The 24,567-nt window shown below is 34.0% G+C and overlaps 1 protein-coding gene across 1 annotated transcript in view; it reads right to left on the minus strand.

The window, feature by feature from the left end:
* Nucleotides 1-24,363, minus strand: part of Nox (NADPH oxidase) — a gene marked incomplete at its 5' end in the record, with an annotated part of 74,075 nt that extends 49,712 nt beyond the window's left edge. Inside the window, 7 exons of the mRNA XM_017897617.1 lie at nucleotides 7,946-8,172; nucleotides 9,764-9,974; nucleotides 15,155-15,305; nucleotides 15,546-15,666; nucleotides 15,769-15,866; nucleotides 24,043-24,154; nucleotides 24,257-24,363. Coding sequence (XP_017753106.1) covers nucleotides 7,946-8,172; nucleotides 9,764-9,974; nucleotides 15,155-15,305; nucleotides 15,546-15,666; nucleotides 15,769-15,866; nucleotides 24,043-24,154; nucleotides 24,257-24,363 — 1,027 coding nt within the window. The remainder of the gene's footprint in view (nucleotides 1-7,945; nucleotides 8,173-9,763; nucleotides 9,975-15,154; nucleotides 15,306-15,545; nucleotides 15,667-15,768; nucleotides 15,867-24,042; nucleotides 24,155-24,256) is intronic.
* Nucleotides 24,364-24,567: the final 204 nt, after the last annotated feature.

The raw sequence follows: 24,567 nt of genomic DNA on the forward strand, positions 1-24,567 counted from the left end.
CCGACGATCTACTAATTTATGCAAAAGACAGCGAAATTAAAAATGCGATTGCAGGATACTTCTGAAAGAATCCAAGATTACTTCCACACGTGGAAGTTAAAAATCAACACCGATAAAGGCGAAACGAGTTTGTTCCAGCCATACGTATCACGGATTTCAAATGCGAACAACAACGTACGGAGGCACTCGAAACACTTTGAGTTGCACGGCGGAAAAGACGATCGGGTAAAAATCGAGAATAAAAAGGTGGTTCGTTACTTAGTCGTACATCTGGACTCTAAATTAAATTTTACCAACCATGTCCGAACGCAGATGAAGAAAAAAAGATTGCTAAGCGCTAAAGATTATTTGCAATGAAACAATCGTAAGACCGATACTGGCATACAGTGACTCACGAAAATATTCGGACACTAAGGTATGCCTAAATTAATCACTTAGTATCGCGGATACTTATACACGGATCGTGTTCGTTATTTATTCTGGGGATAAGTTAACAAAGCCATGTATTTTATTTAATAAATTTATGTGGATTTACTATAACAAATTATAAATAAAATAATACTCTATTTTCACGTCATAAAAATATTCGGACACTTGGCATTAGTAACATTGTATAACCCTAATTTATTTATATAAACACATTTTTTAATATTTCGTCGCATAGCTTCTTTGTTTCAATAAGTGCCTCTATCAGTTGGGCACATTAAGAAATGATTTTTTCCAAATAATTCGTACCGATAGCAGCCCACTTTTCCAGCAACCTTTGTTTTAGTTCCTCTTTTAAGTTAATTGCTGTCTTTCGTATTCTGCGATCTAACTTATCCATAAATTTTCAATGGGATTGGGATTCGGCGACTGTGGCGGAGGATGAAGAACTTTCGAGCAAGGATAAAGCAAGAATTCTTGAACAATGCGTGTTTTATGTTTGGAGTTGTTATTCTGATAAAACTTAAAATTGTTGCGAATTCCCATTTTTCTGCACTATTTAATAAATTACTTTTCAGTAGGTGTAAGTGACAGTTTTTGTCCATGATGGTGTGAATAAAAACTAAATTGCCAATTCCTCTGGTCGAAATACAGCCCCAAACCATCACACTGCCTCCGCCGTGTTTTACGGTACCTCTCGTGTTTCGATGGTGGGACACTTCATTCGCTTTCCGCCACACCATTCCTTTCCCATCTGAATTACGGATGTTAATGGAATACAAGTCCATCTCGAAACAATTCGGAGAACTCTCAAGCAACACGGGTACAACGTATTTCCGATACGATGTGATTAATTCAGACATACCTTGGTGTCGGAATATTTTCGTGAGTCACTGTACATGGTTCAACGTATAACCCATATGGTTCAATGTATCGTCAAGTACAATAAAGAAACTGAAGATTTTCGAAAGAAAATGCCTCAGAGTTTGTCTAGGCAAATACTGGACTCGGGAATTTCACGAAATTAATTAGTAATCCCATACTGTATGTATACTCGGAAATAGTTAGAATAGATTTGTTCATGCTCAAATCGATTCGTAATCATTCGGCAAACATTAGCAACATAAAAAATAACTTAATAAACAGCTCTGTAAATCCCAATCCGCAATATTTTGAGAAAACGCTGCACACGGGATACACGCTACCAGGGGCTTTCGTATATCTGGATGGTCAAGGGTACATCCAGAATAGCGAAAATGTACCTTTGATCTATCATGTGACTAGGAAAGCAGGAAATACAGCAATTTTGTATAACACAGACCACATTCGTGACAACGCGTCAAAAATGAACACAAAATTATCTAAAATAAACCGGGAATATTCGAATCGTAGAAACACAAAGAAATATTGGTGGCTCGATACGCGTTAAAAGCAACTTTATAATTGTTAAGAAATATTGTAAGCAATCATGTACCAATAAACAAATGAAACTCAATACGAAATCCTCCTTAGTACGGCGGCTAGTATCCCTGACTGGGAGAGAATAAATTCTCGTTTTATTTCCCCTTCTATCTCTCCAACATAATCATTTTCGCTTTGTTTTTCGTAATTTTTAGATTGCTCATACTTACTAGTAATAATATAATCTTGAATTAAATAGAAACATATATACCCCATTTATCTTCTCCTCCTATTTATTTATTTATCTATTTATTTATTTATCGAATCCACCCCCTGCACCTTACCCACTTAAAAGCATACGCTGTATAGTTTATATATATAAACTATATAAACTATAAGATAGTTCTTAAGTTTATATTATCCTATAGCGATAAGCGCGATAGATTAAGTTTGATTTTAGATCGCGAGTTCTCCAGGCTGGAGCCATCGATCTCATAGTCTAAGTTTTCATTTGTAAAATTGAACGTTTTGTTCTTTTATATTGTATATTATTGTATCTAGTTTCTGGCGCATTAAACGTATGTTAAATTGGAAAAGGAGAAAATTGGAATTGGCCTGTTAGAGTAGCCTTACTGATGAGTCCTCCAGCAGACCCGTAACGAAACTCATCCCGCCCACCCCCTCCCTTTCATTTTTCATTCGTCCCATCCCTCTAGCACCGCCGCAACGTGGATAGCTGAGACCGACCGACTTCAACGATCGTGGGGGAAGACTCCCTACATTTGCAAACTACTTTTCATTTAATTTAACCATATCGATGCATTCAGTGGAGGTTCAATATGGTTCCAATCGGATTATTGTAAAAGATTTTTTACAGAGAATTTATAGCGTGTTTTATTTAGGAAAATAGGACAAATGGTTATTATTACTGGAGTTTATTTAGAATTTTTCTTCGAGTACGTTTGCTATATCTTTACGGTCAGTTGCTATTTCATTTCCTCGTAGTTTCTGAAATACGGGTGGAAGGAAATTAGGTGTTTGTTAGCTTTGTATTTGATTGATTCTCCTATATATATATTTTGTCGGAGTTTGATTTGTCATAGACGATATATATTCTTCCCGTGTGTTGCAGAAACTTGCTTGCATATGTAGCAGTTTAATTTGTCCGACGTAGCGAAAATTCGATATCGAATGTTGTCCAAGGTAATTGAAAAGTTTGTCTTAAACGTGTCTTCTACTTTGGAGTTCGAGGTTATTGTAAATTATTTGTGTTTAGAGTTTAGAAGAGTTACTGTTTCTTTTTTATCTAGGTATATGTATATTCTACTGTTCGATATTCGCAAGATGTGCCTTATTGCTTTAGGGCCGCTTAGTTTCCGAATTTCGTAGGCATATTCTTTGATTGTTAGTAGCGAAAGGATATCGTGTGTGGGCAACTTTCACCGCTGCTCATTGTCTTCCGGCGGGAGAAAGCTCTTCGTTGGAGTTCTAGGAAGGCCTTGCCGAGACCCAAGGACAAGAGCCACAGATGGGGATGCTAGACGCCAAGCTGGGACGTCTGGACTGGAGCTCAGCGGAAGAGGCTACGGACACGCGAAGACAAGGCGACGGAGAGGGGACACGCCCTATAAAATAAGGAGGGATGTTTTTTGGGGACACTAGCCGACTAGCATACGGAGAATAAAGAAGTTACGGAGAAGCAGTAGTTTCACTGAAATCCTTTCCTACACGTGGGATATTGAAAACTTGGTTTATTTGTCGGTAGCAACTGGTTTATTCCGTCGGTTTCTACGATAAATCGACGCGTCGCGACGCGACTAAAATATAAACTGACCTTTTCACAAGGTGTCTTGGGACGGACTGTCTGCGCAGTCATTGCTTTTTCCCAACACCTCCTTGGAAAACTTTTTGTTTTTCCGAGAGGTGCAATTGGCATGCATCGTGAAAGTTTATGAGTGCTCGAAAAAGGTCCAAAACGGTTTAAACACTTAGCAAGTCGATGAAAGCCAGATTTTTTTCACATGTCGAGTGTATCGCCACAGTCGCCACAGTCGTCACAGTTTATAGCATTTGCGTTGGAATTGTTTCCATTTCTCTCTATTTTACAAATTACAACGGCCCAACGGCTGTATAGGAAGCAACACCGTACACACTTGCTTGTACAGTATTTGCAGCAACGCTCTTTCACTTTAGTGACACTCGCGAGCGAGTACTATTATAACACGTTTGTACGGTATGACGATTAAAACACAACTGACACCTGTGAGTTATTTGTTATTGTTATACGTTTTTCTTTTTTTATTTTGCCCTTCTATTCTTCTATTTTGTCTCTTGCGTCTTGCTGTTTTACAATTTATAAGAATTTTCTTTTTGTCATATCTAGTAAGAAAATAATTTCTTTTGATTATTGTTATTGTCGAACATCACATTTTTTCCAATTTGAGTTTGGAACTTTGTTAATTTTTCGTCAACGATATGGAGCACCATTGTCCATTACGATTATTGCATTTGGCTAAATTTTATTTCTTGATTTCCTTAATTTTGCACAATTTTGTAATTGTGTTTTGACCATTTTGCAAAATTTCAAGTATTCGTTTCTTCGTGATAATTATTGTTCTATTTTTAAGCTCACAGAACAGCAGAAGCAAAAGTTTTTTGCGAATATCTTGGAAGCCAAGGACGACTATCTATCGTATCTTAAAACATATTGATTTTTAAATGTACGTATTTAAAAATGAACAAAATCCACAATCAGAAACCTTCTCGTTAATTCCATGGAATAAAATTTTATTTGAAAAATTTGTTCGAAATGTTATCCGTGCAACATTTTATTCGGAGAGTTTTCATCGAAATGTTGGAAAAATTATCCGAATAATGCGCAATCCTTGTAGACAACAATGTATAGCACCGAAAGCATTTTTATCAACGATTCGTGAATAAATAAATACCTGAAATTTGGAAATTTATATCTAGCTTCATTTTGCATTACTATCACGTTTCAAATTTCATGTCGAAATTTGAATATTGGTGCATTTTCAGGAAGATATTAGTATACTTGCAGCATATACTTTAGTTTATAGCATATTATAAACACGATAGAATTTGTATTGCTTGAATTAGTATAGAAATGCAAATTAAGGGTTTTTAGTCTAAAATATTAAAAGTGTAAAAGTGAATTGTTTGGGCGAACATTTGACTTTGTTGTGTAAATGAAAGATGTCTTCAAGGAATTGGGAAAATTTCTAAGAACGGGGAAATGTGTGTGGGGAAAGTTAATCGAGAAAGAGTAGCGAATAAATGAGTTAAGAATAAACAAAGTCGAGTAAGAATTGAAAGATATAATTCATTTATAGTTCATACTTTAGCAAAGTAAAAATTTTTGTCGTTTTACTACTTTGTCAATTAATTGTCTTTCGGCATTGCTTCTTTATTTATGTATGTATGCGTGCAAGTGTGTATTGTTGTATTCCGAGTAAGTTTTTGTTTTAGTTATAAACTTACATGCGAACTTTGAGTGTATCAGCGCGGCCGAGTACGTACCAGATCATTTAACACTGTGACTCCAGACTTACTACTAGAGAAAGAATAATTCGAAATTTGGAATAATGGACAATATTTATATCCGAATTATGAAATAAGTGGGGGTTGTCTATAGATCGAAGGGAGAGGATGATGCAAGGAAGGTCAGGGTCCGAGTAAGCAATAGGGCGATAGGGGAAGGATGGGTAAGGGATAAAAAGGGACGGTTAGCCGGTCTACAGTTTATCTAATGTACATTGGTAAGCACCTATAGATGACTAAGCAGTCATCTAACAATATTCGTTTATTTATTTGACGAAGATGGAGGATAACGAGCGAAGGAGAGAGAAAAGGAGAGCTTTTTTCGCCATAAGAAAAGATATTTATGTAATACTTATGCCAAGAACCTCGTCAAGTTCTACAAACTGGTTATTTTAAAAAATGAAAAGGTATTACAACGTCAATACGTGTCAACGCAAGATAATTTTATTTCAATATTTAATACTCGTTACAGTTACTACAATCTAGTCCAGAATTCGATTGTTCGAGATTATTGATCATAAATATTCGAAAAATGCAACAACATTCCAACTGACTGTCGTTAGAATGTCACACGAATAAAAAGTTGTCACAATCTTACGGAAATTTGGAGTTTTTAGAGAATCCTAGTTTTCGGCCCGTCTTAGAAAATCTTCACGATTTAACTTGATAAGAAGCATTTTGGCTAATCGCGGACTAGTTTTTGCTATACATGGTTCGTTCCCCGATAATTCCATACGACGTCGATCTCCAATAACACTGTTAGAACTCAGATTTCAATATACAATACGGGTTCTATCAACATGGCTACGTTGGAAAAATACAAGTCGGCGGAGAGGAAAAGAACTAAACTGAAAACTGACCTTTCGCAAATTTTGTGGGTGCTTATATAATGTTAGTTTTCGGTGGGGTGAAGATGACCATTGGCGCTTAGTGAAAGTAGGAATAAGTCAATTGTTTTTGGACTCTGAAATTGGTCTGCGTTTATTAGTCAGGCCCTTCTAACGACTAAGGGTCAACGACGGAAATCAGGTATGGGAATTTTCGGATGTCGTCATTAGGCCACAACGGCATTAGACAATTATTAAAAATAAATTTACAATTAAGCAATAATAAAACTTTAATCATAAATATTTCAAAAGCTATCGAGTAGTTGCCCTTGTAATGATACATTGTCTTGAACTGCATGACGAAATCTACAAACCTGCAAACTTTTAACTAAATTCACGAGCCGAAGGACTTGCATTCTCCTTGTAAGGTCACACGCTCATTCTCTTTGCTATCACTCTTGACGCTATTTTCATTGTTAGGGTTCTTCAGTTCGCGTTATCACATTACGAAGATGTGTTAATAACGATAAAGCTACGAATTATTTAGTGACACAAGTTTGTAATAACTCTTGATTTACTTCAATAACTCTACTCTATTTCTCGCAATGCTCAACAATAGTCAACACAATACTGCAACACCCAACTCTGTTCTCGGCTCACCTCCAACTTCGTTCGACTCTGACTCTTAATCTCAATCTGTCCTTCGATCGACATCGGCGTACATTTTACATCTTTCTCACCACGCACACGCTTTCCGATATTTCCCTTAAACATGACCAAATGTGGTCGTGTTAAGAGCTTCACGCATCGCCCAGGATTTTCTCTAACGGAGCTAGACTGTGCACCTTAGATTCTCGTTCTCTGCATAACCTTCGCAAAGCTACGTATAGCTTCTTCCACATGGTGGAAAAAGTACGGTACTGCGACAATTATAATTATGGATATCGATAAGCTCGGGAAAGTCTCGTCCAAAATTTTAAGATAAGAATGAACCTCCTAACTTTCTTGTTTTCGTGTAATCTTTCATTCTATCAAAAAATTGTTTATTTTTAGAAAAAGTTCGTGTTATTCGAAAACTGAGAGCGATAGAGCAATTTCATTTACAGATTCGTATTTAGGAAGGTGAGCTCTACAAGAGTTGTCCAATGGATATTACCAAAAAATTGAGAAACAGTTAAAATTTGTTGGACAGTGTAATTAATTACAGTAGAAACTCGATTTTAGAATTCCGATCATTGCACAGGAATCTCATTCGTTGCATTCTCGTCTTATGTGGTGGGAACGATGAAATTTATTGCGAAGAAACAAATAATTTACAATACGAGAAACTCTATCACTAATCGTATAATTATTTCAGATTAGTTGTTTCAATCGCAATATAAATTTCGATATTTACATGAATTTTCATGCATTTCCATGTTCGTATAACATTCTGGGTCTTATTATAGGCCGATTACGATAAATGGCAAAAATCAACATGTGATGCTCAGCCCTTAAGTTCTACGGATATTTACGTTATGTTCTTTGCCAATGAGCAGGAGAGGTTAAACCCTTAAGCGATTGTTTCAACGTTTGAAACTTTCTATCAAGTTTTAACGTTTCTTCTGTCGTAAAGTAATTAAAAAGACAAATCTCACGAAATAACTACAAATTGCAAATTTTCACGAATAATAAACTTTACGTTATGTCTTTATTCTATACGAAAGTTATTTATAGGAAAGATATCTTACCACAGGCACGAGCAAGCATGACGTAGCCATTCGACATTCTATATTCGGAGAGCCTCGTTGCAAATAAAGCCACGTTGATCGAGATGAAGATCAAGATGAAAATAATGTAAACGTAATTGTTCTTCATGTATGGCTTCGTTAATTGGTAGGGACGTAACGAAGCGAGGAATTGTAAGCGTGATTTTCGCTTTGATTTTGGCTTCGGTGGTACTAACCATCGATCGATGCTAAGATTTAATTTCTCTTATTAATAATTTCCTGTTTAATTTAAAATTTCTAATAATGTTGTTTATAAAATATCATATATATTAATTTGTTCTATAAAACGTGCTTCTTAGGAATTTCTTGCGAAAAAGATTAATTGAAGATATAGCATAACGGTTTTTTAGATAAAACTGTTCTATTTGTTCTATGTTCTCATGTTCTATTTGCTTCCTTTTCAAGAAAATTAACTTTGTAAATTCTTAATACGTCACTACGCTTTTCTTAACTTAATCCATATTATACGGTATGGATTAAATTGTAATGAAATTGATACGTATGTAAATTAACGAAGAAATTGTTGAAACTGTACACGAAGTGATACCAATGCGTTTTGTTTTCGTACTTGCTTAAATGCTTCTTTACACGTTTCTTGCAATTGTTTATAATTTGTATGCTTATCCAGTGACCTCGTAGATTAAATCCCATCTATCCCACTATGTCCATAGCATTCGTATTTTTAATTTAAAAAGTATTTAATTTCTCGATATTCAACAAAACGGGGTGGTATCTCCATCTCGTTGGAAAATTAATTTTTATTTTGGTTTTTCAGCAATTGCAGCAAATTTCCTATCAATATCTTTACGATCACAAATGCAGGAACGATCGATTCTAATATCTTTATAATGCTATCAGTTAGGTCGAAAGCATGCTGAATGCACACATACATAAAGAAGTTTTTACACATAATTTTCTCGAGAAGAAAGCGGTAAACGAAAAATTGCTATCTCATATTCTTGGTTTATTTTCTCGTAAGGAATTCACCAATGCTCGATTGTACTATCCGTATCGAAACATTCTGTATAATGAAAGCATAATGTTAACATTAATATATTAAATACTAAATATGATAATAGCGAATTCTTTAGTATATACTATACATGTTACACTGGAAACCCAAAATCAACCAATATTAGTTTTGACTAGTTAATAGAATTAATAGAATTAATGCTATTAGTTACAATTAATTCTTACTGGATAAAGTGCTAGCAAAAAGAATTACACCTTTACGAAAAAATGAGAAGCCTCCATCATTCGAAATTCCAAAGTTTTGACTAGTTAATAGAATTAATAGAATTAATGCTATTAGTTACAATTAATTCTTACTGGACAAAGTGCTACAATTGTAGCAAAAAGAATTACACCTTTACGAAAAAATGAGAAGCCTCCATCATTCGAAATTCCGTGAGGATATGTCGTTGTAACGAGTAAAATTTCGAATGCATTTGCCCAGTCTTTGTATTTATATTGTGGTTATTATTAGTATTCTTTCTTTCAAAGTATCTACTCAGTTACCCGATGGTGGATTTTAAGGGTGATTTCGTTAATACTATCCTAGCAGTGTGAGAATATTAATAACTGAATGATTTTTAGCGAATTCCGATACTGATTGATAGCATTTAATTAGTTCTAGAATTAACTAGTTAAAACTAATATATTAAAGACCTTAGTCGAAACTAATTTTAACTAATTTCGGGCTTTCACCGTAACAGAGATATTATATCTATTTGCCAATTAACAAGCTGAAATGATTTAGAAGGAAAGGTCTGTGTTCACCTAATCGAAAGGTTCTCCAATAATCCTCCGTGTTTTTCCAATTGTTTCTTTAAACCCTCAAAGGTTATAGCACCTCGGTTAGCTTGATCAGCGTCATCGAACAAGGCTATAGTTAATTCCTCGATTTGTTCCTCGCTAAATTGTATTCCGTTTTCTTCCATACAGGCTCTCATCACGTGTTCCAATTCACGAAGTTGTATCAATCCGTCACCTTTCCAAAAATAATACATTCAACGACTTGTTTGTTTCAAATATAAAAATTTAACAAGATATTGAAAGCAAATATGATTTAAAAGAATGTCGCAAGATGTTAAGAATATAGGTGATCTTTTTAAAGACTTTCGTACAAACCTTCTTAACATATTTGATAGGCTAAAACAAAGCGAAATGTACCTACTATATTAAAAACAAAGAAGATCTATATTCATAAAAGCAAGGGTAATTTTGAAATTTTCAAGCATCTTACATTCACGGACATATTCCCTATTGCTAATATATTATAGCCATATGACTTGATACCGTGTAACTCTTGCGAATCAACTTCTCTTCATTATTCTCTCATTATTTCATTATCCTCTGGGATAACTTAGATAATTATTTTCCGTATGTCTCGTGCTTCGGTTATAACTTCTTCGTGAAGCACTCAAGGAACTTTGTGTAATTATTTTATTATTATTTTCAGCTTTAAAATAACAACAAAATTTATAGGAAAATTTACAACAAAACTAAGTGGAACATCTTGTATAATATGAACTATGTAATCGAGATGGATCACACCTTACTTACATTTGCTTTAAGACTTCGTAGAAGAGAAAATTGAACGAAACTAAAAGTATCTCCTTACAATTTCCTATTTTTCCTAAATGAAACGATATATTCAAATGCGTAAGTGTATTCCTTATCTTTTGCAATAGTAGTTCAAAAGTATCAAATTTGTTCATGTGGCGCGTATTTGCAAATTGTTCGTATCGATGGATAATAAAATGTTTGTTAGGGATTAGATACCAGAATTTAAAAATGTATATAATAATTTTTAGTATATAATTAAAGTATTTAATTCAATTTACAGTATATTTTGAATATTAAGATTCGATTATTTCTAAACTTTTGAATGGATTTAATAACCATCAGTGGTAAATAATATTTTTGGTACTGTTTAAATTAACCTTAAAGCGTATCACGATGAAATTCTCACCACACGCAAACTCGAGACATCAATTACTAGTAATATTGATTACATACTCAATGCTTGATTGTCGATAATGCGATTAAATGACCAAAGTAGATAATTACCTGAACATCGATTTTTTTTAATCGAGAAGATAGTTAATGATACATGAAACTGTGCGAAAAATAAACCTGATTTTACTAACAGAGAAACGCATTTCTTTGAACGTTAATATAAATAATATAAGCAATATGATTATAGTATAATATGAATAATAATAATTATTTATATTATTAATGATTGATACGAATAGTATGAATATGAATTAATAGAAGACCAGAGGAATAATATATTTTAGAAAAATTTGAAAAGTTTCTTATCGCACTGTCGACATTTTCGACGTTACATATACTAAAAATTGAAAAATCTCGTAATATATAATTAATAGTAACAACAATCACAACAAAGACAATAACAACACCAACAATAATAATAATAATAGGAACAAATATGTGTTTATAAATATGCGTGTACAAAATATGTGACACATGTTAGAAAAATAATTAGATTTCGAATATATACTGTTAATATGTTAATTTATTTTATATATAAATAATTTATATTAATGTACAAGAATAATTTTCAAACTTAATGATACACAGAAAGGAATATAATAATAAAGCTGTAATTAGTGCTAGAAATGAATGACAATTTAATAATAGCATCAATTAGGGTTTCGTTTCCGGAATGAAAGAAGTAAGACGTAGATGTCCGCAGGAGAGAAAGTTGTTGGATTTTGTCAGCAAAAGAAGGGTGGATAAGGTATGGCGGATGTATGAAGGTAGCAGAAGAAGTGACAAAGGGAGTCAGTGCATAAGAAACACGAAAAAAGTAGGTGAAAGAGAATAATAGAGAGTCGAGTAAGTCTCGAGAAAAGTGAGGTTAGAAAGATCAGCGGTAAGAAAGGAGGTAAAAGAAGAAAGAAAGAAAGTAAAAATGAACAAGACGCGTGTGATGGAAAGGAGAAATTGGAACATTGCGAGCTAAAAGAAGGGACGAGAAAAAAAGAGAGTATTACAGAAAAGGAGAAAAAGATTTAGATAATTGGTGCAAAAGAGTAGGGGGAAAAGGAGAGAAAGAGGAGGATCAAACGGGAAGGGAAGTAAATAGAAAAAGAATATGAGAAACAAAGAATAGAATATAAGGAACTGTTGGAATACAATTGCTTATATCGACAGGCGGATGTGTGCCCGTCAGAAATCACGGTCCGAGGGCCGTGATCATTACCGGGTCTTCGTTTCCACCACTTTTCTAACACAAACGCGACCGTGAGTTACTTCGTTTTTCTTGTTTCTCTCCAGGTCGTTGCCAGCCCTCACTGCCTGATATCGTCGTGCAGTGTAACAATTTTGATCTCAAATAAATATACGCCTTTTTCTTGTAGAACAATTATATTTCCTACGGGAACTATTCAAGAGGAAAAGAAAAAAAGAATGGGAGAGACTGAACAAGGCGGTGAAAGAGGCGAAAGAAGGAGGGGATGTATGGGAGATAATAAATATGGGAAGGAAGAAATGGGAAAGAGAGGGGGAAGGGATTTCAATGAAACAGTGGAAAGAAGAGTAAGAGAAGAATTTGGAAGTTGGCAAGAGGAGGAAGTGATAGAACAGGGCAGGACATTAAGAAAGAGGAGGTTAGAAAGGAAGTACAAAAGATGAAGAAGGAGAAGGCGATAGGCTTGAACGAGAATTCCAGGAGAATCTTGGAAATATGCCAATCAAGAAAAAAGGGGAAGGGAATAGGGTGGAGGATTTTACAGGAGTGATGCTTGTGCACTCTTTGTACTGGATATATACAAGTATACTGGCAGAGTGAATATGACAAAAGGTGTTGAACGAAAAGCAGATAGATTTCGGAAAAGGTATGGGGATTATGGATGACATCTACGTGTTAAATCATCTGATCAATAGGTAAGACGGGAAAGATTGTGGCATCTTTTATTAAGCTAAGAGCGGCATTTGACTCAGTGGATAGGAGAACACCGTGACAGACGATGGAGAAAAGAAGAATAGGCAGGTGGTTAATTGAGAGAATAAGAAGAGCGTATAGGAAGACTACAGGAAGAGTACATACATAGGAAGAGTACGGTAACAATGGGCAGGCAAGAGGACTTACAATTAGACAAGGATGTCCAGTGAGCACTCGTCTTTTTAACATCTTGTTATTGGACTTGCAAGCGCAGAAGGAATGATACGGAGAAGTAAGCATAGGGGGAGAGAGATACTATTGCTTAACATATGTGAACGACATAGTCCTATTGGCGGATATGCTAATGAGTTTAGAGAAATAGTTGGAGACGACACTTTTAGTACTGAAGACGGAAAAACCGAAAGTAATAAGATTTGGAGTGAGAAACGGAAGAAGAAAACAGGGAAATTAAAGTTCGGAAGGAAAAAAAAGAAAATAGAGGAAACAAAGGAATATAAATATTTTGGGTATGCGATGAGGAAGAATGGAGGGCAAGAGACTCGTGTAAAGGACAGAGTAAAGAAAGCAGCGGGTTTAATGCGACAGGTCTAGGGATTTAGAAGGAAATGGTTCGGGAAGGAATGGGCGAAAAAAGTGTGACCGATTGACAAATTAGTATGGCTAGTAACGGGCCATTAGGGGAGGGCGAGGGGGGGGGGCAGAATTGTGGAGACGGAAAGAGGAGAGTGAGGGAGAAAATCTGCAAGAAAGATATCTGAAGTGGATTATGGGACTAGACTGGAGAACACCGGAGTAGTATGAAGTTAGGGAAGAATGGAATTATGTGTTGCGAATTAGAGCGGTATAGAGGAGTTGAAATTTTGAAAGAAAGCTGAAGTAAGGAAAAGGATCAGAAATAGCAAGGCTTGTTAAAGGGAGAGAGAGAAAGCGGAAAGTAGAGCAGAGGGTAGGGAGATGGAAGAAGAGAGATTAAGGAAAGGGGTTCCAGTACGAGGAGGAAGCGGAAGAGCAAGTGAAGGATTGCGAAGAGTTAAGTTAACGGTCAAAAAGAAACAAGAAAGAGGAAGGGAGCAGAGAATCAGAAACTCCAGATACAAGAGGTGGTATAAATACATAAGAATAGGGAGACTACCGATGTATATCGAAACAAGATGGATAGAAAGGAGAAAAAAGGCAGTTGGCAAGGCACAGGTTGGGAAATGAGATGAGAGAAGAACGCAGAGAGAGAAAATACAGACTATGCGAGGAAGAAGAAGAAGAAGAAACATGGGAACACGTCTGGAAAGTATGTGGAAAGAACGGAAATGAGGAGAGTGGATGGCAGAAAAATGTTAAGAGATCGCTGGTGGCGGAGAGCGAGGGAGAGATAAAGATTTGAGAATTTGGAAAGAAAGAGGAGGAGAAGAAGGGAGGAAGAAAGGGGAGAACAAGGGTGAGAGAAATGGAAAGAAGATCAGAAAACGGGAGGGAAAGTGCAAAAGATAGAATTATAGCCAAAGAGGGTAAACAGTGTTAGAATTAAGAAATAGATTTAGGGTTAAATTTATAAGATTTTGGTACTTTTGCTTTTATTTTTATTTTAGATTTTAGTTTTATATTTGATTTACGTGCTTTTGGTTAGTAAAGAAACAGAATTCTATTGCAATCCTCTGAAGAAAGTAATGAAGATTATTATCATTATTAATAGCATCAAATAGAGGAAGTAAATGAGATGGATACAGATTTTTGTTATCGAATAATAATGATAAAACAAATAAGATATATTCGAATCGTAACAAATATATATATTTTCATATTGCATGCAACATGTTATTGTCGTAATTATAAATAAACTTAAAAGTATCGTATTATTACCTTCCGTTCTTAATTTCACTTCCAAGTGAGAAATATTTACGTTTATTTAATACTTACGACTTGCAACATTATTTTAGACATATAAAATTATAAAATTGCGTTGTCTTATTACAATGAAGCAATTTAAATTTGTTAATTAGAAAAAAAAAATCATGAAAAGCACAAGTAATAATGTATAGTAATAATGAGTAGAACAGAAGAGTTAAGTATTTTTAAGACATTCAACGCGCGTAATAAAGTAAATTCGTTTCTATGGTTAAATTAGTGGATTTAATTAATTCAAACTAACAAAATTATCGATAGAAGTAAGTATTTAAAGCTTAACGTAATTATTTTGTAAAAATTGCACAAATATTTGAAAATATTTAATGTTATTTTACCATCTATGTCGTAAACTTTAAAGAGGAATTTTATCTTGTCGTCAGGACTTTTCCCTGCAAATTGATGCATCGCATCCAGAAATTCCTGGAGAGATATCGTTCCAGAATTATCCTTATCAAAGATCTGGAATACCCTGTCGGTAAAAAATGGCTGAAAAATATCAAATCTTTAAAGTTAAATTTCAAGGATACTTAGCAAATTAGTTGTTCTCTTTTTAGCGTGTTTAATAAGTATGCGTATAACGATTAATCGATAAATCCTATTACGTAATATTTTATATCGTTAAATCTATGATATAAATGTATATAAGAAAAAGGAAAATATATTTGAAAAGAGAAAATAAGGTAATTAAAGTGCAAATACGAAATGAAAACTATGATTGCTACCTACGTTCTTCGAAGTGACGATTTTGTTAAATTCTTCGCGCCTTATTTCCTTTTCGTTTCCCACTGTTTGTTTAAAAAGTTTCTCCAGCCATTCCAGGCTACTCTTGTCGAAGCCAGCGAGTGGTCTTTAAACAATTTTATAACACGTTAACAAACTATTAACATGTATTTGAAATATATTGAAATGTTTGTAGATGACGAGTAAAATCTCTGCTAGATAATCACACCTTGTATCGCTGACGTTTGAAAGAAATTCCATAATTTGAAAGGACGTGACATATCCCAAATTTTCTTCATCGATTCGACGAAATAATTTATCTACGATCTGTAACATAGGCATCATAGAGAACAAATTGTCGCGTACATACGATAATTCTAATATAAATAAATTAATATATATACACATATACAGTGAAAGCCTGTTTATCCGGTTGAAATCGGAGACCTTGGTCCGATTTGAATCACTGAAAATCCGATCATCATACGAAAATCTTCAAGAACTCACATAACACTTTATACACGTATATTTTATTTACATAATACACAATTTATATACTTTTACATATAGCAATACATATTAAGAGACATGCATATACGGTAAAAAACATATCTAGGCAAAGAGTAATTTCGATTTTGATTAGGATAAATGGTACAGTGGGTGATTCAATAGCATTATTGAATGATTTTCAGATTCTTTCCGATAGCCCGCAAAGTATTAAATCGTTCATTTGTCGTGTTTATAATCCTAAACACGAACAGAAAGAAAAAGTTTGAAACTTATATTTAGTACACGCATACTCGATAAATTTTCAAATTCGTCTGAAAAACGAAGCTCCATATGAAAAAGTTTTACACTTTTTCTTCGACTTATTATTTCACGATGTATTATATTATTATTATATTATTTCACGTTCGGTCCTACTACTAATAACAAAACAGCCTGTACAATAATATTTAAAACATCCTTAAATTTATATAACTTGTTGCTTTTATTAGGATTTTATTTCGAAAAAAGATTTGTCTTACTTTATAGTCAGGATCTGTTAATTTATCAAATATTTTGTTGGAATTTGTCGTCTGTATTTACATGTTTACACGCTTATAGTTTTTGTTCTTCTTTATACCTGGTAAATATACGTATGGTTAAAATTGGCATTATTTTATTCGATTATTGCTTCAATATGATTATCGTTTAATTGATTTAACATGCAACTGTTACCTACGATTGTATGATTTAAACTCCTATATTTTCTATATAAATTGGAGAAGGTTTCAGTACTGTGATTAATCAATATTTCGTTCATCGCGTATGTACTACAATATAAGCTCTCTGTGTTAGATCGTAAAGTACCGTTCATTTTATTATAAAATTTACTTGCTATAAAGGAATTTAGGAAGAAAAATATGACATTGTTGATCTTGTACCACTAATTCTCGTAAATTAAGACTGAACTAGTGACAAGACAGTCTATATGACTGATCGTTTATTTTATGTTAACGGCGTAGTAATTTTTCGATTTCCATAGTTTTAATTTAAGGGGGTAGGTCAGTTTGACGGGCTGAAAAATTAGCGATACTTTAAAGAAACATTGGAGAAAATGTAATCGCTTAATTAATATAAGCTTTTGTGACTTGTTTCAACATATTATAAGCTATGTAAAACAACATTAAATTTTAAAAAGTCCCAGACTTGGTTGTTAGTCACGTTATGATTCTGAAATAATTTTTTTCAATATGGCCTTTCGGTGTGCAGAATTCCAGCCAAATGGGGTTAGTGATATAAAAAAATGAAAAAGGACTTGAAACTATAACATATTTCTATAACATTTTCTAAACATTGACCTTCGAACATTTCAATTTGTTTTGAAAATTAACAAAATGGTAGCTATTTATATTTGATCTACCGAATCTTTACGAAAAATTTCGTTGCTTTTTGTTAACAACTTTTAAAATTGTTAACAATTTAAAAGAAATCGAATGTCAATGCCAAATAAATGTTAAAATAAGGACATATGTAAAGTTTCATAATAATTGGTTCCTTAAATTTCGTGATATCTTGCACAATGTTTTTAGAAACACAGTTTAGAGAAAAACGCATTTCAAGTTTCGAAACATAATTATTCATTCGTATCCTTAATTTTTCACTAATCAGTCATTGCTGATAATAGATTGGATCTTTCATAGAGTTTTTAAACGATCGTCTATTAGATGTTTTAATCATTTTTTCGTCGAATCTGACACATAGTGTAGCATTATTGGTCTCATGATTAAATTCACAGTACCGAAATATTGAAATATGCAGAAGCCTTTATTGAAAATATTAGCAACAATATAAATAGCAATTTTCACGTTTGTAATGATGTTAAATAAACTTTTTGGGATCTAAACGCTAAATAGTATTATCAACATTTCGTTTTAATTTTGGATCAATCCATCCAAAGCGGACCAAAAATAGACATAAATAATATAGACCCCTCGACTTTTCCATATTATTACCTGTTGCGTGCCGAACATTACAATTCGCACGGTGGGAATTTCGCGGGGTTGAGGCCCGTTTACGCGGATGTGACAATGTTGCTGGGATGCGGCTTACTCTAAATTAATAGAGTTAGACCTGGTCAGGGTTGAACTAAAGAGTTCTGATGTGTTATTATCTCTCACGAGTTGATCGTCGTGGATTTTAACTGATAGTCTGGTCGCGATGCTTGTCCTGGCTTCGTGGGATTTGTAGGAATCTCGGTGGTTTTATAAGATTGTGTGTCTACCGATTGGTTGGTGTGAAACGTAAGTGGTGGGTGTGTGTTAGCTTCGACGTCTTTCGGTGATAGCGGATGTTTAAACAATTTGGGTCCTTATGCCTATCGCCTTAAGGGTGATTTATTGACCCTTGCTAAAGTTCACCCAAGTGGTGACCAAGCGATAACGAGTGTCAACGAGTCAAGAGACGCTGGCAGTAAGGACATAAAACAGTCCCCCACTTGACTGGGGACGTGCAGTCCTGAAGCCGCAACATTACCTATAGAATCGGTTCTATGCTGATAGACTGTCACGTCAAGTCGTTATACATGTGCCGATAAGTTACAGCACGCAAGATCGCTTTGATCAGCTTTGACTTCCTTACATGCAAAAATAATTTGTTTTAAAGGCTGGGACCTTTCGTATATTACTTTCAAGACTTCAGAATACTAGCTCAGACAAAAAAACATTGATATTTTTCAAAACTTAAAACTGTTCTGATCCTTTAATTTGCTAAACCTAGCGAGTGGGGAGTTTATCCGTTTCCATACAGTTGAGCAAACACGACTCTAAGCAAAACTTCATTTGAATATGAGTTATGCAGAGTATATCGGTGAAGCGTAGTTAACAAACCTTATGCATATATTCAACAGGCAATTCCGAATAAAAGGTGTCATATACACCATAGTATTGTTTCGTTTCTGTTAGTCGATCAAAAATAATGATATGCAGATATGCTAGATATGCAGAAAAGGAAAGCAGTTTCTTTGAAAATTGTAAACATATTTTGGGGAATAGAATATTAAAAAGGAGCATGATCGGAATTTATTTGGAGGGTGAAAAGATTCGTATTCGTAGTGATGCGTGTTTCGATGATGCACACAAAACTAATGTAGGAATGGTGAGCGTGGCGTGATTAGGACATGTGTCTGTGACAGTGCCCTTTTGTCAAGGTACAATTGTAAAGCGCGTGGGAACGCTTGGGTCGTTCCTCGAAAATAGATGCGTCTGACAATGAGTGTTTAGGATACGTGACCCACTGAGGGCACGGCTGTAAAGAGTGCGTGAGAAAAGCGTGATTGAGACAGAGCATGAGTATGAAAGAGGATAGAGTGCATGGTTTAAATAAGGGTGCAAGGGCGTGAAGCGAGAGTCTTTTGGGAGAGTTCTTTGGGCGCAATCCTGTTCATGAAAGTACACAAGAAGTTTTCAAGAGAGTAGTCCGTTGAGAGTTAGTTGCTAGTTGCTATTGAGAATTGCAGCAGTTAGTTGACTGTTAGTCGTTGTTATTAGTTAGATAGTGAGCTGTCGGCCGTAGTCACCTAGTGAGGGCTTGTCGCGGATTCACTAGGTGTGACTTCGTCTTTCATACCTCACCTCACCACCTTTCACCTTCATCCCACTTATCGTCGAAATCTCGTTTCGGGATTCTACATAATACTTGGAATCTCGTTCGGCATTTCTACACTAATGATTTTTATACATGACACCATTTATTAACATTTATATGATTTTCGACATTATCCGACAGGAATAATTTTAAAGTGAAAAGACGTATTCGATAGTATAAAGAATTTATCGATTTTCAATTAAAAAGAAACTATTTTATCATTTTGCGTTGTTCTTTTATATTTTGTTCGAATTTTTCTTTATTCGTGTTATTCCTTTACCTTACTCGTGCTAAACGGGGAAGATTTCGTGCAGCGAAATAATAATAGATATGCAGTAAGATGTAACGATTTGCTACGTGCTTTGCGCAGCATTGTAATAAACATTGTATACCTGTATTCATTTTATTTATAATTCTAATTATTTACCATTATTATGTTATCGTAACGATAAAATCTAATTACATGCAGTAAAATCTGTATGAATTTAGCGTATATGGAACTAATTCGAATTTGAAACTAATCGGGAATTTTGTAGAAGGGTTTGAAGAATTCACGTTTGATAGAAACATGTTCGGAAACAATAATATGCTTGCAGTGTTGATATTAAGGCGGCAGAAAATAGTTTGTATTAAATACGTTCGTGATAAGCTTGAACAAGTAAGAAACGAATATCGCTGACCAGATGTAAGTAGAAAATACGTATATTTGATTTACGTATATGTTTCGGATTATCAAGGTAGGAGTTGCTTCTAACGAATATTCTTAATAGATGCTACAAATTAACGATCGGTTGGTTTAAATTTAAATTGTCTTTTCGGAACCGAAAATTACTTAATTCAGATTCTGACTGTTTCTAAACGTGTAAATATAAAGTTTTACGTTATTAAAATAAATTGGTATTATTAAATAAAATTTTTATAATTCCAGTCAGTACCTATTTTGACAGTACTCGTTTCTTTTCGTCCGTTCCCTTTTTATCTTTAACATAAGATATAAAAACATGAAAATGTGGATAGAATAATCCGAAATATTTTATCATATGGATAGAATAAACAGAAAGTTGAAAAGAGTAGAAAGATATATTGCGGTGCAATGAGCGTTGATCATAAAGCTCGAAAAATCAACAGTCGTTACTTTCGTTTGGACATATTTTTGGATCAATTTCATAAAAGCACTGCGATCAGAGAACATTTAGTTTTAAATTATCGTCGATTCCTCAACATTTGTAAGAATAAGAAAATACATGAAAAAATTGTAACAATTCTATAAACAAGACTACGTTTCGACAAGCTTTAAGTAAGGTCACGTTATAACAAACAAACTTTTTTTGCGTTTCAACGAACACTAATTTCTAACTATTTCAACAAAACTATAGTATGAAGAATGGTCAAATGGTAGCGATGTAAACTTTCATCCCATGCTTCTTCGAGTCACGTATTTCTTCTTTAACATTACTATTATCGATCTGAAATTTGTACTTAAATATAGTATCCATAAGTAATAACAATTAAAGAAAAAACAAGTAAATACGTATAATTATTTATTTATTTTTATTTATTACTATTTATTATTAAATTAACCGCTTTACTCCCTCGATCCTGTTATGTTCGATACTTGTGATATCTGTGATACTATTTGTATAAGGCTGCGCACGAATCATCTCGCGTCTCGAAACACGATATCGTTCGTGCAATCTCACGGACCAGCACGTATCTCGCGTGCTTCCCTATTAGATTTAAGAGCTTTAATTCGAAAATGTTTGGTTCTACAAACGATATAGGAAAAGAAAAACATATTGTTTTCTCAGAATATAATTCAAAACACGATGTTTCACATAACGTTACATCGAAATTTTTACAATACCTTATTTATTTGCGGATAGCTTTTGTTTTCCACCATACATAATATTTCGTGGAATGACATTTTTCATTCGTTGGTATCAGGAATTTTTTTAAAGAAATGATTTAATGATTTCTTTTCCTTTGTAATGCAAATTATCCATTGAGATACAGTAGCGTTTTAGTAACTGTCCCATTAATACTTCCTTTGTCTTTCTTTATCTCACAGAAACTTTTTCTGCTTGCATGAAAACAATTCTAGTAAATACAATGTCTAGTAAATAAATAAAAAGGTTTTTTATACCATTTTAAAGGTTTCTTAAATGATTCATACCCATGTAAAATTTGATCTATATAGTTCACCCCATCCATATACACATTGCAATTCAAAATTACATTTGGTTTTTTAACGCATGTAAGATGCTGAGAGCCAGCACCAATCTTTTATTCGTCTATCCATAAGATGCTATAAATTTGTCTATCATTTCGTCATTGTTCAATGTCAATCACGGGCTGTATTTTTTCAGTTCTTTCATTTGCATTATTATTCTGATCGACACTAGTAGAATGCAGGAATCGCAGAATATCGAGAAACATTCTTTTTCACATAATTTCTCTTACAAGTACGATATTATACCTTCGATTTTTATCCCAATATCTCAGTATAGAAAATTTCGATTAGCCAACTATACTCATATATACAATAATAACAAAGAACAATAGATATCTTCTGTTAATACGATATAGAACATTAACGACACCTTGGTAAATTATATGTAAACATTTACTCCGGGTTTACCGTATTTTTGGTATGTTAATTCACCAGTTTTTCGGTATGTTGTCACTACACAGAAAGTCGCGAAAGTGTACGTACATCGCGAGTGTGGTATAGATATATAAATATATCTAAATAGAACGTATTAAAGTGTATTCTTTTCTTTAAACACTGCTCAAAGCTAAAAAAAATTAACACCTTCACTGGAAATATTACAATACATCCTTGTCTCTTATAGAAATTAGTTCTATAAGTTCTTTGCAAAAGAAGAATAGAAAATTGAAAAGTGGAACTATTTTCCGATATATCCGATTCGTGTACTACACTTCAATATACATATATCGATATATGTAAGTAAAAACTTGTGGTTGAAATTTCAATGTGGTAGTAAGAATATTCTACTTTCTTTTATTTATTAAATCCTTGTACTTTTCGGATAATGCAACGTCTTCGTTATTTATATTATTTCGATTACTGTCCGTATCGCTATCGCTATCGCTTATAATACGATTTCTTATTCGTGACATCATGATCTATACCCGTGAATAGCTAAACAGGAACTGATTGACCCAATAGAAGCAAGTTAACTGACCGCAAACGGAACAAAAACAGAAGTGCGTGTTTATTTTGTCTGTGGTATCGGACGAACGGTATCGCGTCGCGGTATATATTACACATGACAGTACATATGTGACACTTTTTTTTCGAAATAGTAGATAAGAGATAATAGATACTAGATAATCCTGCATCGTTTCATTCAATCAGCCACTAAACAGTGTCTTCGAATCACGGAAAAGGATCGAAGGCACGATACGGTATTGTTAAATATAATAACATCTACTACGAAATATCAACTTGCCAAATAGTTCTTATTTATTGCTAGTCACGTAGATAGATGACAAATTAGAAGAAACAAGATTGAATCGTCAGATGCCTCGTTTCTTGTTTAACACTAAAACCGAGATCGTTAGAGCTCAATTTTGAATCCTCAAGGACATTTTCGACATGTGTCGATATTTAATGGTTGCGTAGGTCGTTTCTATATCCATTTATGCATTAATGTGCCAAGCATCACAGCAGAGCTGTGATTATCGCGACGTACATTACGCAAAAAGGTAATAAACGGAATAAACGGAATTTATACAACTCAAGAAAATATTAGCGAAATTGCAAATTTTTTTCTTCTAAATAGACTGTCGGATGCTGCAAATTTTTACTGTAAAATACCGCAATTGGTGCAATTGACGCAATTGACACAGCAAGGAAAATTGACTGTTGCAACACGACCATATTCTTACACACGCGAATCTTGCAACGAGAGAATTTTTAACGGTAAACGAGATGATAATCATCCAGTCACTATCGTTACAAGATTTAGCCTTCTGCGACTTCTTCCTACTTTCAGAAATTGAATCGCACTCGAAAGAGCGGCGTTTCGACGTTATAAAGAACGCAGAAATCGAATCGCGGAACAGACGCATTGTTGTAGTTGCGAAAATTGTTCGAGACTTGTCAGTGCCTTTGAGATTTGTATCGCAATACAGGAGAGGACAACTTGGAAAATGACAAAAATCAAAGCCAAATTTCGTTCGATCGAGTCGTGCAATTTTTATAAACGATTTGTTTTTCGTTACATCGCGTGTAATACGATGTATTATATAACGGATGCTGAAAAACCTGGTCGCTGAAAAATTCTTCCAAAACTTGAATTATTTTTCATCGTAGAACTGAAATATTGAAATCATCATATTGGTGACTTACCTCTTTAGTAGAAAATATTTGCTGAAATTTCTCAAGCGTTACAGCATTATCACCGCATATGTTATATGCAACGTTCTCGAGTTGAATAACGAGATCGTTCGGTTTTTCATTCCTATTAAAATATCGCGCAAGATCATGCAATAAAAAATAATAAATATAGTTATTTTATTCGTTTATCGCGATGTTTTGTAAACGATTGTATAGTAGTACTTACTTAAGTCGTCCCTTCAAGAAATCAATCCATTCGTCTTGCGTCAATATCTTGTCCTGATTTCGGTCGAACAGGGAAAATATTTTTTCCATTAACATCTGAAATTCATATTATTTTAAAGATTTCAAATATTCGTAAAATTTCGTCGGTTTGTCAAACAAGAGGTACATCTCTCGTACAATTTTAATCGTTGAACTTATTAGAAATGATTTATTAGTATTAGGCGTTTTTTGATATACAAGGTGTTCCGTTTAAATCGATCCAGCTGAATATCTTCGAAACTATTGTTAATGCAGAATAATATTTTAGACAGA

This window comes from Eufriesea mexicana, unplaced genomic scaffold, assembly GCF_001483705.2.
Source record: "Eufriesea mexicana isolate 0111107269 unplaced genomic scaffold, ASM148370v2 scaffold4744748272, whole genome shotgun sequence".
NCBI lineage: Eukaryota > Metazoa > Arthropoda > Insecta > Hymenoptera > Apidae > Eufriesea > Eufriesea mexicana.